Source organism: Dama dama, chromosome 2 (genome assembly GCF_033118175.1).
Source record: "Dama dama isolate Ldn47 chromosome 2, ASM3311817v1, whole genome shotgun sequence".
NCBI lineage: Eukaryota > Metazoa > Chordata > Mammalia > Artiodactyla > Cervidae > Dama > Dama dama.
Genome location: NC_083682.1, coordinates 32,538,930 through 32,556,616, shown reverse-complemented (window position 1 = coordinate 32,556,616; position 17,687 = coordinate 32,538,930). Strand labels below are relative to the sequence as shown.

Genomic DNA, 17,687 nt, shown 5'->3' with positions numbered 1-17,687 from the left:
GGGTAACTTCTCCTACTTTGTTCTTCTTTAAGAATATATTAATTATTCTTGGTCTTTTAATTTATTGATAAATTTTGAAATCAGCTTGTGAAAATCTGCCTGAAAATAAAATTTCTTATCAGAATTTTGATTCCTGCTGCTGCTGCTAAGTTGCTTCAGTCATGTCTGACTCTGTGTGACCCCATAGACAGCAGCCCACCAGGCTCCCCCATCCCTGGGATTCTCCAGGCAAGAATACTGGAGTGGGTTGCCATTGCCTTCTCCGGAATTTTGATTAGGGTTGCATTAATTCTGTAATTAAGATGCAGTTTGCTGATTGACATTTTATAACATTGAGTCTTACAGTCAATGGACATGGTATGTCCATTATTTAAATGCTGTTTCCTGCGTAGAAGTTTTGTACATCTTTTTGTTAGTTATTCCTAGATAGTTAATCTTTTGTTATTGTAAATGATACATTTAAAAATTCTTATTTTTAAGTAGTACATAGAGGATATTCAGAATTTCAGTTGCTTTTTATTTATTAAACCCTATATCAACAACTTTCCTAAGCTCATTTAACAATTTTAATAAATTATGTGTAGGTTCTTTTAGATTCTTTACAAATAACCTTGTCAGCATATAATGGCTTTGTCTAATATTATATAATGATACCAGCTATCTCTTGATTAAAGTTTTCATGATATACCTATTTCTACCTTTTATTTTCAAATCTTTTTTTAATCACTTTTTATTTTGTGACCCAACAGCATATAGTTAGTTTTTTGAGAAATTTCACTTAACAGTGTTTAGTTTTTAATTGGAACATTTAGTTCTTTATAATATGTGTTTATTGAAATATATGATTTTAAATCTATCCTCTTATGAAATGCCTTCTATTTATCTTACCTGCTTAATATTCTTTTTTTCCTCTCAGTTCTCACTGTCTTTTGCATTGGCTCTTTTAAAAAAAATTCTCTCCTTCACTGCTTTTTATTAGCTTGGGAATTATACATTTTTTTATACCTCTTTTACTGGTTAACCTAGATATTACATTAATTCTTTTTAAAAATTAATTTTATTTTTGACTGCTCTAGGTCTTCATTTCTGTGCATGCGTTTTCTCCAGTTGTGGCACTTGGGGGCTACTCCCAAGTTGCAACATGTGGGTCTCTCATTGTGGTGGCTTCCCTCGTTGCAGAGCACAGGTTCTGGGTGATTGGACTTCAGTAGTTGTGGCGCATGGACTCAATAGCTGCTGCTCACAGGCTCTAGAGCACAAGCTCAGTAGTTGGGGTTGCATGGGCTTAGTTGCTCTGCACCATGTGGGGTCTTCCTGGACAAGGGATTGAACCTGTGTCCCCTGCATTGGCAAGTGGATTCTTAACCACTGAACCACCATTCACTCAGTTGTGTCCCCATAGCCTATAGCCCGCCAGGCTCTTCTGCCCATGGAATTCTTGCCCATGGAATTCTCCAGGCAAGAATCCTGGAGTGGGTTGCCATATCCTTCTTTTAGGAGATCTTCCTGACCCAGGGATCTAACCTGGGTCTCTTGCATTGCAGGTGGATTCTTTACCATCTGGGCCACCAGGGAAGCCCAGTAAATCATTTCTTAGTCTCTTTTGCCCTGGTACCGAGATCCAGGCCCAGGCCTCGGACCTACACTCAGACAATTAGATCTACCTGCCTTGGACTTCTGATCCGGATCTAGTGATCCAAAAACACAGAGCAGAGATTTTTCTGGTGACGGCAGCGGTAGCTGCAGCACCCAGTTTCTGGAGGCTCCAAAACAGCGGCGCTGACAGCGGTGTTGGAGCGCCAAGGTTCATGGTGCAGGCTGCTGCAGCTCATGCCGCATGTGACTGCACAGCGGAAGAAAGATACTGTTAATCCCAGAAGCATACATCTGGTTAGAAATTAATGACATCGGGAAGGGTGAAAATATTCTCATTCAGTTGCATTATTTGGATGTAACATACAGATTGAGAAAAACTTTCTCCCCCAAAGCATATATAGCTAATTTTTCAGAAATAAAACTGGAGAATACTTGGATCATTGAATCTTTTTTGAGATATTTCCCATGTTCCTGTTTTTGGTTGGCAGAGAGTAGAGCATCAAGGTAACAATAGCTTCTTTTGTTGCAGGAGAATGATCCATCTGTGAGACTGAAAATTGCATCATTGTTGGGTTTACTGTCAAAGACTGCAGGATTTTCACCAGACTGCATTATGGACGATGCCATTAATATCCTGCAGAATGAAAGTAAGTTGCAGTTTAAAAGCTGTAGAGGGAATTCCCAGGTGATCCAGTGATTAGGACTATGCACTTCCATTGAAGGGGCAGGAGTTCCATCCCCGGTTGGGAAACTAAGATCCTCTCTGCCTCGCTGTACAACCAAATAAATAAATAAAAGTCGTATAATTAGAGCAGAAATCTTTAGTTCCTTTTATATAGAGTGTAGAGCAAAGTTTTGTTGTATTGGTGGTTATTGAAAAGAAATTTGAGGATGATTCAGTAAAACCATGTACATATATTTACCTTAGAGTTAAAATACAGGTTTGTCCCTTAATAGCTATCATTTATTGACCTCTGCTAACAGCCATATACCTAAGGTAGTTTACATATGACATAAGATAGATACTATTGTCCTTATTTTATAGGTGGGGAAACTGAAGCTCAGAGAAGTTAACTGACTTGTTCAAGGTTACAAGTCTGTAACAGAGTTGATGTTTTGTTGACTGTGCCTCCCATCCCAGCAGGGGGTTCCTGGGTGGCTCAGTGGTAGAGAACCTCTCTTTATTGGCAGAGATGCAGGAGGCACAGATTCGATCCCTGGGTCGGGAGGATCCCCTGGAGAAGGGAATGGCTGCCCACTTCAGTACTCTTGCCTGGAGAATCCCATGCATGGAGGAGTCTGGTGGACTACAGTTCATGGGGTTGCAGAGTCAGACACGGCTGAGCGACTGAGTACACACACCCAAACCCCACACACCCCCCTGGCCATGGAGTCCTCCACCATTTAGTTCCTATGTGTTGTTGCCTTTTCTATTTGTTCCTTGTTGATATACACTAAACTTCTCAGTGTTTAGATGAAAAGGAAAACTGTTTCACCATAAGAATTTTTTTTTTATTATATTTGTCTTGTTTTATTTAGGTACAAGATTTTCTACTAGAGTTAGTGCCTCATTGCTTTGATACTTACTCTGAAATTAAATAAAAAGATCTTTTGCTGCTGTTTCTGAAAATATTGTAGTTTTGTTTGAATTGGTCGTAATTTCAAAAAATAGTTTTATTTCATTTTAGGGTATCCATATTCAAACAAATATGACTATTTAAATATTGGACAACAGTTTATTCTATAAACTGAGGAGGTTATGAGTGAACTCAAGAGATAATCTAAATTCACTTATTGTACAACTAATGGTACAAATATAAATGGCCCATTGGTTGAAATTGAAAATATTTTGTGTTAGGAATAACTTTATATTTAAATTTTAGTTGTATTGAATTTTGACCCCAGACTTACAATTCATAGGAAACAATCAAACCTTAAAAACTTTTTTTGATATTTATTGAAAGGCCAATGTAGTGATATTAAGGGAAAAATTTAAAAATATTCATACTGCTACCATAAAACTATTTGTTTTACATATTACCTTTTACTTACCTAAGTTTTATATGGTTGTACTTACAGTGAGTGTATTATTTTATCTTTTAGTATATTTACTTAACATTATATATAATTTTCCCATTTTTATACACTACCTTCATAAAAATTAGGGTGTTGATAATATATTAAATACTAATAGATATTTCTTTGCTCTTGTAGGTAGTGGCAAAAAAAATACTTCTTTTAAAAGCACCAAAGCAATTACATTGCCTCAATATCCTTTTTTTTCCATGGAAAGTTCTTATATGAGCTATCCTTGGAAGAATTTCTTACTTTATGATTGGGGATTTCATAGAGTCATAGACTATTTGAGATATAAATGGCCTTCTAGTGATCATCTTTTCTAATTGCTGCAGTTTGCAGATGACAAGACTGTTAAGTCCCAGAGAGCTGAGATGAGTTGAAGTGAGTTGGTCTAGCCAAAAGTGGTGGTAGAACTGAGAGCTTAGTGTGGGGCTCTTTTATGGGCTAAGATTTAACTAAAAACACTTTACCTCTGAGACAGAAACATTATGACAGAGACTTAGTTTTAAATCAGAACTCATTATAGCCAAACTATGCAGTATTCATGGAAAGAGCTGCTTTACTTTAAGTATTCTAAAGTTTCTTACTTAATTGTCTCTAAGAGATCTGGTCTAGGACTCTCCCTGGTTTCCTGTTCCTGGCCCACCTAGAGTCATAGAAGATAGAATTGGAAGGGGCCATAACTTTCATCTAATTCAAGCCCTTTATTTCAAGGCTGAGGAAAATGAACTCCGGGGAATTAAGTGACTGCTGAAGTCACTTTGTATTGGTGGCTTAAAATTAAGAGTTTCCCAATTATCAGTTTTAATATTACCAAATCCAAGACTGTGGTCTGCACTTTGGACCAGAAGTCTTTAAGTTCATCAAATGCCTGAATTTTTTAACTCTTTGGCAAGCATTGCTTCTCTAGTACATGATACACCACTAATGATAACGTCAAGCTTGTTTTAGAGGCGGTATAATTAACATACTGTGGGAGCAGAGGAGAGAATGGGATCAGTGCTGACTGGTGGGCTCTAGAAAGGCTTAGTGAAAAAGTAGGTTTGGAAAGTCCAAATCCTCCAAATTTGGGGAAGAGTGGTACCAAGAAGGAACATGATGATAGAAGATAGAAGACTGGTAAAGTATAAGAGATGTTTGAAGAACTGAGTTGTTTGAGAGATCAATAGGAAGGAAGTAAGGGGCTTTTGGAAGAAAAACATTGGTAAAATGTTCTGAAGCCAAAGGGTAGCAGTCTTGAGTGCTGAGAATTTTAAATGTTATTTTGTAGGCAGTGGGTACCTAGTTCTCCTTGAACAAGGCATGAAGTGATCAAGTCTAGTTTTATAAGGATAATTTAGTGGTTGTGTGGAATTTGCTTTGATGAACTGGGTGGTTTAGAGAAGAAATGTGGAGGATTCATTTATTCTTGTGGCATTGTCCATCTAACATGAAGTTACAATGTAGGCCTGGAACTCAGCAGAGAGACCAGGATTTAAGATTTAGATTAGATTTGTGATTTATTAGAGTCAAGAGTTAAGTTCAGGCCTTGCAGACGCCGCCACCCCGGAGCCTTCCTTGCTGTCTAGCCATGGTCAACCCCACTGTGTTCTTCGACATCGCTGTCGATGGTGAGCCCTTGGGCCGCATCTCTTTTGAACTGTTTGCAGACAAAGTTCCAAAGACAGCAGAAAACTTTCGTGCTCTGAGCACTGTGGAGAAAGGATTTGGTTATAAAGTTTCCCGCTTTCACAGAATAATTCCGGGATTTATGTGCCAGGGTGGTGACTTCACACGCCATAATGGTACTGGTGGCAAGTCCATCTATGGAGAGAAATTTGATGATGAGAATTTCATCCTGAAGCATACAGGTCCTGGCATCTTGTCCATGGCAAATGCTGGCCCCAATACAAACGGTTCGCAGTTTTGCATCTGCACTGCCAAGACTGAGTGGTTGGTTGGCAAGCATGTGGTCTTTGGCAAGGTGAAAGAGGGCATGAATACTGTGGAAGCCATGGAGCGCTCTGGGTCCAGGAATGGCAAGACCAGCAAGAAGATCACCATTGCTGACTGTGGACAAATCTAATAAATTACTTGTGTTTTACTTAACCACCAGACCATTCCTCTGTAGCCCAGGAGAGCACCCCTTCACCCCCGTCTGCTCGAAATATCCCATAATCTCTGTGCTCTCGTTACAGTTCTTTGGGTTCCATGTTTTCCTTATCCCCCTCCAAGTTTAGCTGGATTGCAAAGTTAAATTTATGATTATGAAATAAAAACTAAACAATTAAAAAAAAAAGAGTTAAGTTCAAAAAGGTCTAGCTCTCTTTTTATGGTTGTCATGCAGAATCATCTTTTTGAAGAAATAAATTTTAGAGCAGTATGGTGGTATTGATTTCTTCACCTCTCTTCTGTTTTCTCTTAGTACCTTCTTTTCTCTTTGTGACCTCTTTCATATTGGAGACTTAACTTTCCTTTTTTAATCTATTCAACTTAAAAAAATTCTTATATTCTTATTGAAATATAATTGATTTACAGTGTTGTGTTCATTTTGTTTTGTTTTTCCATATTACTTGTTTGACTGGGCCGGATCTTGGTTGCTGCCCGCAGAATCTTCAGTCTTTGTCGAGGCATGCCCTATATTTTAGTTGCAGCATGTGGGATTTAGTTCCCTGACCAGGGGTTGGACCAGGCCCCGTGCTTTGAAAGCATGGAGGACCACCAAGGAAGTCCCCTACAGTGTTGTGTTGGTGGAGACTTTTCTTAATGATCTTTGGCTTTGCATTGAAGTTTAGGATGAGGCACTAAAAAGCTGATTGGGAGTTCTTTGTGAATGGATGGGGCTGGTCAGCTGGTAGGCTCCACTCTAACATGATCCTATGTGTCTTTGGAGGACTGTTAAATAGTAGTGCCTTCTGCTGTTTTTTGTGGGCCTGTCAACTTTTGACTCTCCTGCTGGGAGGACAGATGCCTGACTGCCATTTTTTTTTAGCCAAAGCAGCCGAAGAGTATTAGGGAGGGAGTCTCATTTTCAGTATGTTGGTTATCTCTTAAGCTCTTTATTATCAGTTCAGTTCAGTCCCTCAGTCGTGTCCAACACTTCACGACGCCATGGACTGCAGTACGTCAGGCTTCCCTGTCCATCAACTCCCAGAGCTCACTCAAACTCATGTCCATTAAGTCAGTGATGCCATCCAACCATTTCATCCTCTGTTATCCCCTTCTCCCGCCGTCAATCTCTCCCAGCATCAGGGTCTTTTCCAGTGAGTCAGTTCTTCACATCAGGTGGCCAAAGTATTGGAGTTTCAGCTTCAGCATCAGTCCTTCCAATGAATATTCAGGACTAATTTCCTTTAGGATGGACTGGTTGGATCTCCTTGCAGTCCAGGGGACTCTCAAGAGTCTTCTCCAATACCACAGTTCAAAAGCATCAATTCTTCCACACTCAACTTTCTTTATAAACTGTCACATCCATACATGACTACTGGAAAAACCATAACCTTGATTAGATGGACCTTTGTTGGCAAAGTAATGTCTCTGCTTTTCAATATGCTCTGTAGGTTGGTCATAGCTTTTCTTCCAAGGAGCAAGCGTTTTTTAATTTCATGGATGCAGTCACCAGCTGCAGTGATTTTGGAGCCCCCCAAAATAAGGACTCTCACTGTTTCCATTATTTCCCCATCTATTTGCCATGAAGTGATGGGACCAGATGCCATGATCTTAGTTTTCTGAATGTTGAGTTTTAAGCCAGCTTTTTCACTCTCCTCTTTCACTTTCATCAAGAGGCTCTTTAGTTCTTCACTTTCTGCCATAGGTTGGTATCATCTGCATATCTGAGATGACATTATTAATATTTCTCCTGGCAATCTTGATTCCAGCTTGTGCTTCCTCCAGCCTGGCATTTCTCATGATGTACTCTTCATAGAAGTTAAATAAGCAGGGTGACAATATACAGCCTTGATATACTCCTTTCCTGATTTGGAACCAGTCTGTTATTCCACATCCAGTTCTAACTGTTGCTTCTTGACCTGCATACGGATTTCTCAGGAGGCAGGTCAGGTGGTCTGGTATTCCCGTCTCTTTAGAATTTTCCACACAGGTCAAAGGCTTTGGCATAGTCAGTAAAGCAGACATAGATGTTTTTCTGGAACTCTCTTGCTTTTTCGATGATTCAGCGGATCTTGGCAATTTGATCTCTGGTTCCTCTGCCTTTTCTAAATCCAGCTTGAATATCTTAAGTTCATGGTTCATGTACTGTTGAAGCTTGGCTTGGAGAATTTTGAATATTACTTTGCTAGTGTATGAGATGAGTGCAGTTGTGAGCATTCTTTGCCATTGCGTTTATTAGGGATTGGAATGAAAACTGACCTTTTCCAGTCCTGTGGCCACTGCTGGGTTTTCCAAATTTGCTGGCATATTGAGTGCAGCACTTTCACAGCATCATCTTTTAGGATTTGAAATAGCTCAACTGGAATTCCATCACTTCCACTAGCTTTGTTCATAGAGATGCTTCCTAACGCCCACTCGACTTCACATTCCAGGATGTCTGCTCTAGGTGAGTGATCACATCATGGTGATTATCTGGGTCATGAAGATCTTTTTTGTACAGTTCTTCTGTGTATTCTTGCCACCTCTTCTTAATATCTTCTGCTTCTGTTAGGTCCATACCATTTCTGTCCTTTATTGTGCCCATCTTTGCATGAAATGTTCTCTTGGTATCTCTAATTTTCTTAAAGAGATCTCTAGTCTTTCCCATTTTGTTATTTTCCCTTATTTCTTTGCACTGATCACTAAGGAATGTTTTCTTATCTCTCCTTGCTATTCTTTGGAACTTTGCACTCAAATGGGTATATCTTTCCTTTTCTCCTTTGCCTTTCACTTCTCTTCTTTTCATAGCTATTTGTAGGACCTCCTCAGACAACCATTTTGCATTTCTTTTTCTTGGGGATGGTCTTGATCCCTGTCCTGTACAATGTCATGAACCTCTATCCATAGTTCTTCAGGCATTCTGTTTATCAGATCTAATCCCTTGAATCTATTTGTCATTTCCACTGTATAATCGTAAGGAATTAGATTTAGGTCACACCTGAATGGTCTAGTGGCTTTCCTTACTTTCTTCAATTTAAGTCTGAATTTGGCAATAAGGAGCTCATGATCTGAGCCACAGTCAACTCCTGATTTTGTTTTTGCTGACTGTATAGAGCTTCTCTATGTTTGGCTGCAAAGAATATAATCAGTCTGATTTTGGTGTTGACCATCTGGTGATGTCCATGTGTAGAGTCTTCCCTTGTGTTGTTGGAAGAGGGTGTTTGCTGTGACCAGTGCGTTCTCTTGGCAAAACTCTGTTAGCCTTTGCCCTGCTTCATTCTGTACTCCATGGCCAAATTTTCCTGTTACTCCAGGTATTTCTTGACTTCCTACTTGTGCATCCTAGTCCCCTGTAATGAAAAAGACATCTTTTTTGGATGTTCGTTTAAGAAGGTGTTTTAGGTCTTCATAGAACTCTTCAATTTTAGCTTCTTCAGCGTTACTGGTCGGGGCATAGGCTTGGATTAGTGTAATATGAATGGTTTGCCTTGGAAATGAACAGAGATCATTCTGTCGTTTTAGAAATTGCATCCAAGTACTACATTTCAGACTCTTTTGTTGACTGTGATGGCTACTCCATTTCTTCTAAGGGATTCTTGTCCCCCGTAGTAGATAAAATGGTCATCTGAATTAAATTCACCCATTCCAGGCCAGTTTAGTTTGCTGATTGTTCCTAAAATGCCTATGTTCATTCTTGCCATCTCCTCTTTGAGCACTTCCAGTTTGCCTTGATTCACGGACCTAACATTCCAGGTTCCTATGCAATATTGCTCTTTACAGCATTGGACTTCACTTCCATCACCAGTCTCATCCACAACTGGGTGTTGTTTTTGCTTTGGTTCCGTCTCTTCATTCTTTCTCGAGTTATTTTTCCACTGACCTCTGGTAGCATGTTGGGCACCTACCGACCTGGGTAGTTCATCTTTCAGTGTCCTATGTTTTTGCCTTTTCATACTGTTCATGGGGTTCTCGAGGCAAGGATACTGAAGGCCCTGCTCCAGTGGGCCACGTTTTGTCAGAACTCTCCTCCATGACCCATCCATCTTGGGTAGTCCTACACGACATGGCTCATAGTTTCATTGAGTTAGACAAGGCTGTGATCCATGTGGTCAGATTGGTTATATTTATATTTATTATATATTATCTTTATTATATTTCCTTCCTTTCCTCACCTAGCATCTGCCAGATTAGATCCTTTCTGTCCTAATTTTTAGAGAAAAAAAACTCTACTTCAGTGATTGATTAACCTGTTGTATAGTATAGGGAAGGAGGTGGAGGTCCAGCTATTTCTTATAGAAACTTTAAACAAATCCATATCTCACTCCATTTTGGGGTGTTTTGTGGTTGTTTTTTTTTTTTTTTTCTTTTCTTTTAAATCTATGTTTCCTGAATCTTGCTTGGCATATGGCTAGAATTTATTTGCTCTGTTGTGACGCCCTCCTCAGTAGGCATTTAGTATTAGATTTCTCAGTTTTGCCATAGACTTTTTCATTTGCTTGCCATCTCTGAAAAAATTTGTTGACTTTTCTTATCTGCTTACTATTCTTCTTCTGTTTTCTTAGTCCTTGTAAGTTTATACTTTTACGGTTTCTTTATATGTTAATGAGGTTTTAAGAAAGAATTAGTGATAAACAGAGGTGTTCAATCTAGTGTATCTTACTGGAAGTGTTTTTAAGAGGTGATTTTCCCAGTGTTTTATAAGCTTTTTTTTTTTGTTTGTTTGTTTTAAGCTTTTTTTTTTAAGCTTTAGTTATTTATATATCATCATTTTTGACATTTGTTTCACATCTATATTATGGATTTCTTAATGTTTTTCTTAAGTGGACAGTCATTTTTTTTAGTTAAATAAAATTAATTTAAAGAGACTATATTAGTAATAGTAAAAGGAAATTAATGTCATCAACATAGTAACTATAATTTTTATTTTGTTCTTTAAAACATATACATGCATACCTGTGAGATATTGCAGATTCTGTTCCAGATGATCATAGGAAATTAAATATTGCAGTAAAGCGAGTAACCCGAGTTTTTGATTTCCCGGTGCAGATAAAAGTAATGTCTATACTACACTATAGTTTATTGTGTGCAATAGCTTTATGTCTAAAAAGAATGTACTACCTTAATACTGTACTGATAAAAAATGTTAACCATAATCTGAACCTTTAGCAAGTAGTAATCTTTCTGCAATAGTAACATCAAAGATCATTGACTACAAATCACCATAACAAATATGGTAATGAAAGTTTTGACATACTGCAAGAATTACCAAAAGGTGACAGAAACATGAAGTGAGCAATGCTGTTGAAAAATGGTGCAGAAGACTTGCTTAATAAGCAGGATTGAGGCAAATCTTCAATTTATAAAAAATATGGTATCTACAAAGTGCAGTAAAATGAAGCACGATAAAACAAAGTATGTCTGTACAAGGTTATTATCATAAAAATTACTTTCTGCATGCCTTCTAGATCCTCTTGTATACCACTAGCGTAGACCATAGAACCATGTTTTGGAACAAAGAAGAGAATCTGGTTAAGGTGATTGATAGTGATTTACTTGGAATTGTCTGTTTTCCCATTTATTAAGCATCCATTGAGCATGTAGTGAGGCATACTAGATTCTGAGAATACAAAGGTGAATAAAACATAGTCCTTGCCCTTAAGGATCTTTCAGTTTCCTGGTTTTGTCTGATATTCAAATAAGTATCATAAAGTTACAGTTTATGTAAAGGGTTCAGTGGAAACATGAACGAAGAAATGGTCAATATTTTTAGGGGAGGAGTGAAAAGCACCATACAGGAGGTGACATTTCAAGATTAGGAGGTGCTCTCTGGGGAGTGGGGCTGAGGATGTAGATGAAAGCATTCTCGGTAGGGAAGTGGGCCTGAGCAAAGACAGGGGAACGTGGAATCGTAAGTAATTGGGGAAAAGGCAGCTAGGGAAATCTGAAAGAGATGAGGCGAACTAGGCATCGTGGAGGGACGAGTATGTATGTGTGTCCTGCTAAGGAATTTAGACTTTATTTTGAAGGCAGTGAAAAGCCTTTGAATTAGTCAAGCACTGAGCATTTTTGGAGCACTATGTCGCATCCTGTGGAGGAATCAAATTTTTAGACATGATCCCTTTAGGAACTTAGCTTTTAGTTGAGGGGGATCAAGAATCAAACAGCAGAACTCAGCTGACAAAAATCTGCATTCTTTATACCCAAGTAAATTTAGTTTCTATGGTAATCTCCTTTTGAAATTCTAAAACCTAACTTTCCATCTTCCTTTCTAGAGTCTCATCAAGTCCTTGCTCAACTGTTGGACACTTTGCTTGCAATTGGCACTAAACTCCCAGAGAATCAAGCTATCCAGATGCGATTAGTTGATGTAGCCTGCAAGGTAAGAATATAATGGTTAGACACAGGGTTGCCTCTTTATTGAACAGTTTTGCATTATCTGGAGAAGTGACCTGAGCTGTCAGATCTGCTTACCTCCATCCTAAGTCTATAACTGAGAATTGCCAAAGACTCTTAAATAGCTTTAAGAACTGCTTCATTTTTTGTTTGTTTCTTGATGTTGGATTAGGAATAAAGTTGAGTAACTTGTTATAAAATGAACTTCCTCAATGTCCCAAAAGAAATGAAAATAATTACAGGAATTACCATGTATTCCATGCCTGACACATGCTCTCTGCTTATTATGGTACTATTTTTTTACCTTTTTGAAAGAAAAGTAATTTTATTCCTATGGTGTATGCTCATTGTTAAAAACAAAGTTAACTAATACAGAAATAAAATAAGTGAAAGCCACTCCATCTTTCCCTCCTAGTCCCGCTTCTCAGGCATAACACCTGTCAACAGTTGGGAATTATGGTACTTTCATTTGTTCCTCACAGTCCTTTAGGGGACTGCTGTTATGTCTCTTTTACTAACATGGGAACTGAGGTTGAAGGAGTTCAGTTTGTCCATGTTTTCATACTTAGGAAGTTGAAGAACCAGGGCATAAACTCTTTTCTGATTCCAAAGCCAAATTCTTTTTAATTTGGAACTTTTAATTAGTTTCTTTTTTTTTTTAATTAGCTTCTTTTTGTGCATAGCACCAGCTCCTAAACCTTGTAGAATTGGCTTTACTTTTAATCTTTTTGATAAATTTGTTTTGAGAATATAAGGAGACAATATGTTTGAATTGTGGAAGGGTTACATTCATGGAATTAGAAAACTATTTCTGAACCCCAGGAAAGAGTATTTAATTTATCTTAATAAACAATGACAACAATGAAAAAGCCCGCAACACTTTGAGAAGTACAGTATTAAAAGCTTAAGTGGAAGAAAACTAGGAATTACATGTTTGAGAGAGTAAGTACATCTTCCATGTGAGAGAATATATGTATCTGGGAGGTTGTGCTTATGAGAGAGGTGTTTTGCTCAGTGGATTAATCTGCTTGAAGCAATAGTTTCTTAAATTTGTTCTAAAGAAATCTTTAATTATAAAAATTTATACTCATGGAAATTTGAAAAGAAGTACAAAGAAAGAACTACACTCATAATTAACTATGTAAAGGCAACCGTTGTTATTAGCCTTTTGGTGTATCCTTTCTGACATTTTTTCTGTATACAGATTGTTTGCTTTCTTTTTCCTCATATAGCTATAATCATATTCTATATTCAGTTTTGCTTTTTGACTAACATGACAGAAGTATTTTCTTTATATTGTAAATGTTTTATAAATATTTTTAATGGATGCATGATATTTTGTCCAGTAATCAAGCCATAGTTTGGCCTAACCATTCTGTTAATACTGGACATTTATATTGTAGCCATTTTTTAAAATAGTAAATAATACCACACAGTGAATGTGATTAGTCTAAAGTATTTCCTGTATCTAGGGTTATTTCCTAAACATACATTGTCACAGTAGAATTACTGGATGAAAGCATTTAGAATTTTTGTTTTTAAGGCTTCTGATACTTTTGGCAAATTATTTTCTACAGTATGCTGGTTTAAGCCTATCCACAGTATATGAGAGTGCATAATTTCACATATTATTCTAGCATTTGGATATTAATGTTTTATTTTTTTTTATTTTTTTTTTAGATCATTTGCATTTAATGTGATTACTGATACAGTTAGGCTTTAGTCTATCATCTTGCTATTTGTTTTTTATTTGTTTCATCTATGTTTCACTCCCTTTGTCCATCTTCTTTCAGACTGGGTATTTTTTTTTTTTTTTTTTAATCTTATTTTTTTTTTTTTTATTAGTTGGAGGCTAATTACTTCACAACATTTCAGTGGGTTTTGTCATGATATTAATATATTAATGTTTTAAAAGCAAGATGTAAACCTGTTAATTTGATAAGAAGGAAATGGTATGTCCTGTCTTCAGTTCAGTTCAGTTCAGTCGCTCAGTCGTGTCTGACTGTTTGCAACCTCATGGCCTGCAGCACTCCAGGCCTCCCTGTCCATCACCAACCCCCAGAGTTTACTCAAACTCGTGTCCATCGAGTCAGTGATGCCATCCAGCCATCTCATCCTCTGTCGTCCCCTTCTCCTCCCGCCTTCAATCTTGCCCAGCATCAGGATCTTTTCAGATGAGTCAGTTCTTCTCATTAGGTGGCCAAAGCATTGGAGTTTCAGCTTTAGCGTCAGTCCTTCCGATGAATATTCAGAACTGATTTCCTTTAGGTTGGATTGGTTGGATCTCCTTGCAGTCCAAGGGACTCTGAAGAGTCTTCTCCAACACCACAGTTCAAAAGCATCAATTCTCGGCACTCAGCTTTCTTTATAGTCCAACTCTCACATCTATATATGACTACTGGAAGAACCATAGCTTTGACTAGACAGACCTTTGCTGGCAAAGTAATGTCTCTGTTTTCAATATGCTCTGTAGGTTGGTCATAGCTTTTCTTCCAAGGAGCAAGTGTCTTTTAGTTTCATGGCTGCAGTCACTACCTGTAGGGATTTTGGAGCCCCCCAAAATAAAGACTCTCACTGTTTCCATTATTTCCCCATTTATTTGCCATGAAGTGATGGGACCGGATGCCATGATCTTAGTTTTCTGAATGTTGAGTTTTAAGCCAGCTTTTTCACTCTCTTCCAGAGGCTCTTTAGTTCTTCTTCACTTCCTGCCATAGGGGTGGTGTCATCTGCATATCTAAAGTTATTGATATTTCTCCTGGCAATCTTGATTCCAGTTTGTGCTTCATCCAGCCTGGCATTTCTCATGATGTACTCTGCCTAGAAGTTAAATAAGATACAGCCTTGACATACTCCTTTCCCGATTTGGAACCAATCTGTTGTTCCATATCCAGTTCTAACTGTTGCTTCTTGACCTGCATACATATTTCTCAGGAGGCAGGTCAGGTGGTCTGGTATTCCCATCTCTTTAAGAATTTTCCACAGTTTGTTGTGATCCACACAGTCAAAGGTTTTGGCGTAGTCAGTAAAGCAGATGTTTTTTCTGGAACTCTTGTGCTTTTTTGATGATCCAACGGATGTTGGCAATTTGATCTCTGGTTGTCTTGGGAATGAACTTTGCATGTTCTTTTCTAGTTTCTCATATGGATTTTTTGTGCCATTTTTTTCTCATATGGATTTCTTCACCATTTGTAGAGGCTCATAACTGGGTAGAGATCTGCCACAAGCTTTTGCAAATTCAAGTAAATAAAGGCTGTCTATGATTCATAACTATAGTTACTGTTTCTATTGCTTAATGCTATTTTGTCTGTGATTTTTGGCTTACAGTGATCTTTGAGGTATGATTCACATTAAAATAACATTCCCCCTTTTAATAGAAATAATGCAGAGTATGTTTTCCAACTATAATGGAATTAAATTAGATGAGTAACAGAAAAAAATTAGGAAAACCACAAATATGTGGAAACTAAACAACATGTTCCTATTTAACCAGTGAGTCAGAGAGGAAATCAGCACGTAAATTAGTAAATACTTTGAGGTGAATGAATGCACTGCGTACCAAAACTGGGCTGCAGCTACTGCATGCTTAGAGGGAAATTTATGGCAATTAGTGTCCGTAGTAAAAAAGACTTAAGGTCTCATTCTAGTACCTTATTATTTTACCTAAGATGCTGGGTAAAGAAGAGCACATTAAATATAAAAGCATGCAGAAGGAAGGAAATAAGAAAGACTAAAGTGGAAATGAATGAAATCAAGAGTAGAAAAACAGTAGAGAAAAATCAAAGAAGCAAAAGCTTGTTCTTTGTAAAGATCAACAAAATTGAGAAACCTTTATTTTTGGAAAGGAAAAAATGAGGGCTCAAAGTGCTAGAATCATAAATGAAAAGAGGCTATTTCTGCTGACCTGATAGAAATGAAAAGGATTATAAAAAAATACTATGAACAATTTTATGCCAATAAATTAGATAACTTATGTAAAATGCACAAATTCCTACTAATTCCTACAAAGATACAAACTGCGAAAACTGTCCCAAGAAGGAGTAGACAATCCAAATATACTTATAACAAGTAATTAAATTAGTAATGTAAAAAACAAAAACTTACCTACAAAAAGAAGCTCAGGCCCAGATGGGTTTGAATCAAACATTTTAAATAAGAATTCATACCAATTCTTCACAGATTTTCCTAAGAAGTAGAAGAGAAGCAGCATTTCTCAACTGATTCTATGAGACTAGTGTAACCTTAGTACCAAAACCAAACAGAAACATTTTAAGAAAAGCCAGATATGTTCTAGAGAACTTATTGGACAAGAAGCCGGTTAGGTTGTTATTGCACTGGGCTTCCCTTGTGGCTCAAATAGTAAAGGATGTTATTGTAGTAGCCTGCATGAAAGGTTATTGTAGTTTGAATTAAAGTAGTAGAAAGATGGGAAGATATGGATAGATTTGAGAAATATTTAGGAAGTAAAATTGGCAGGACTTGATAATTGGTGAAGGAATTGCTGAGGATATTTCCCGTTTCCAGCTTATGTGCCAGATTAGATGGTGGTGCCTTTCACTCAGAGAATTCTGGGAAAGCATTTGGTTGGGTGTGTGACAAAGTCCAAATAACCCAATGATTGCAAATTTACTAAAAAAAAAATTGTGAAAATAGTACAAGAGATTTCCATATACCCTTCTTTTTGATTCGTCAGTCATTAAAATTCTCCTGCATTTGCTTTATCATTCTCTCTCTATGTTGGGGGCTTCCCTGATAGCTCAGTTGGTAAAGAATCCGCCTGCAATGAGGGAGACTGGGTTCGATCCCTGAGTTAGGAAGATCCCCTGGAGAAGGGAAAGGCTACCCACTCCAGTGTTCTGGCCTGGAGAATTCCAAGGACTGTATAGTCCATGGGGTTGCAAAGAGTTGGACACGACTGAGCAACTTTCACTTTCACTCTCTCTGTATATATTTTACCGAATCATTTGAGTAAATTGCAGACATTATGCTTCTTTTCCACTAAATACTTACATTTTTATTTCTTAAGAAGGAGGAAATCATTTTTATAAACCCAGTTTTCAAAATCAAGAAATTTAACTCTGGATTTTGTCTGTTTGTTTTTTTGACTGCGTGGTCTGTGAGATCTTAGTTCCCCAACCAGGGATTGAACTCATGCGCCCTGCAGTGGAAACATGGGATCCTACACTGGACTGCCAGGGAATTCCCAGGAAATTTAACTTTGATGTAATGCTAATCTGTAGTAGTATTAAACTTGATTCAAATTCTACCTATTGTCTTTTATATTATATTTTATATAAATTTTTCTTTTCTGGTCCAGAATCACACATTGCATTTAGTTTTCATGTCCCTGTTTTCTTTAATCTGGAAAGGTCTCAGGCTCTCTTTATCTTTCATGACCTTAACTTGAGTATAAGCTGTTTACTTTATAGAATGTCTTTTTAAGATATTTATTTATTAATTTTATTTTTTGGCTGCACTGGGTCTTCATTGCTGCGTGTGGGCTTTCTCCAGTTGCAGCTTTCAGGCTCTAGAGCGCAAACTCAGTAGTTGTG

General features: G+C 37.6%; 2 protein-coding genes across 2 annotated transcripts in view; both read left to right on the top strand.

Moving 5' to 3' along the window:
* INTS4 (integrator complex subunit 4) overlaps nucleotides 1–17,687 on the top strand; it is a 97,670-nt gene that overhangs the window by 10,807 nt on the left and 69,176 nt on the right. The window contains exons 3-4 of the mRNA XM_061168106.1: nucleotides 2,126–2,243; nucleotides 12,015–12,121. Coding sequence (XP_061024089.1) covers nucleotides 2,126–2,243; nucleotides 12,015–12,121 — 225 coding nt within the window. The remainder of the gene's footprint in view (nucleotides 1–2,125; nucleotides 2,244–12,014; nucleotides 12,122–17,687) is intronic.
* On the top strand, nucleotides 4,467–5,822 carry LOC133067376 (peptidyl-prolyl cis-trans isomerase A-like). Its single transcript, XM_061158487.1, has one exon. It carries the CDS (start codon nucleotides 5,246–5,248, stop codon nucleotides 5,738–5,740), a length of 495 nt encoding a protein of 164 aa, XP_061014470.1. The 5' UTR covers nucleotides 4,467–5,245; the 3' UTR covers nucleotides 5,741–5,822.

What these genes read in the sequence shown, in the direction of transcription:
- LOC133067376 (XM_061158487.1), top strand. Translation starts at nt 5,246, where the DNA reads ATGGTCAACCCCACTGTGTTCTTCGACATCGCTGTCGATGGTGAGCCC.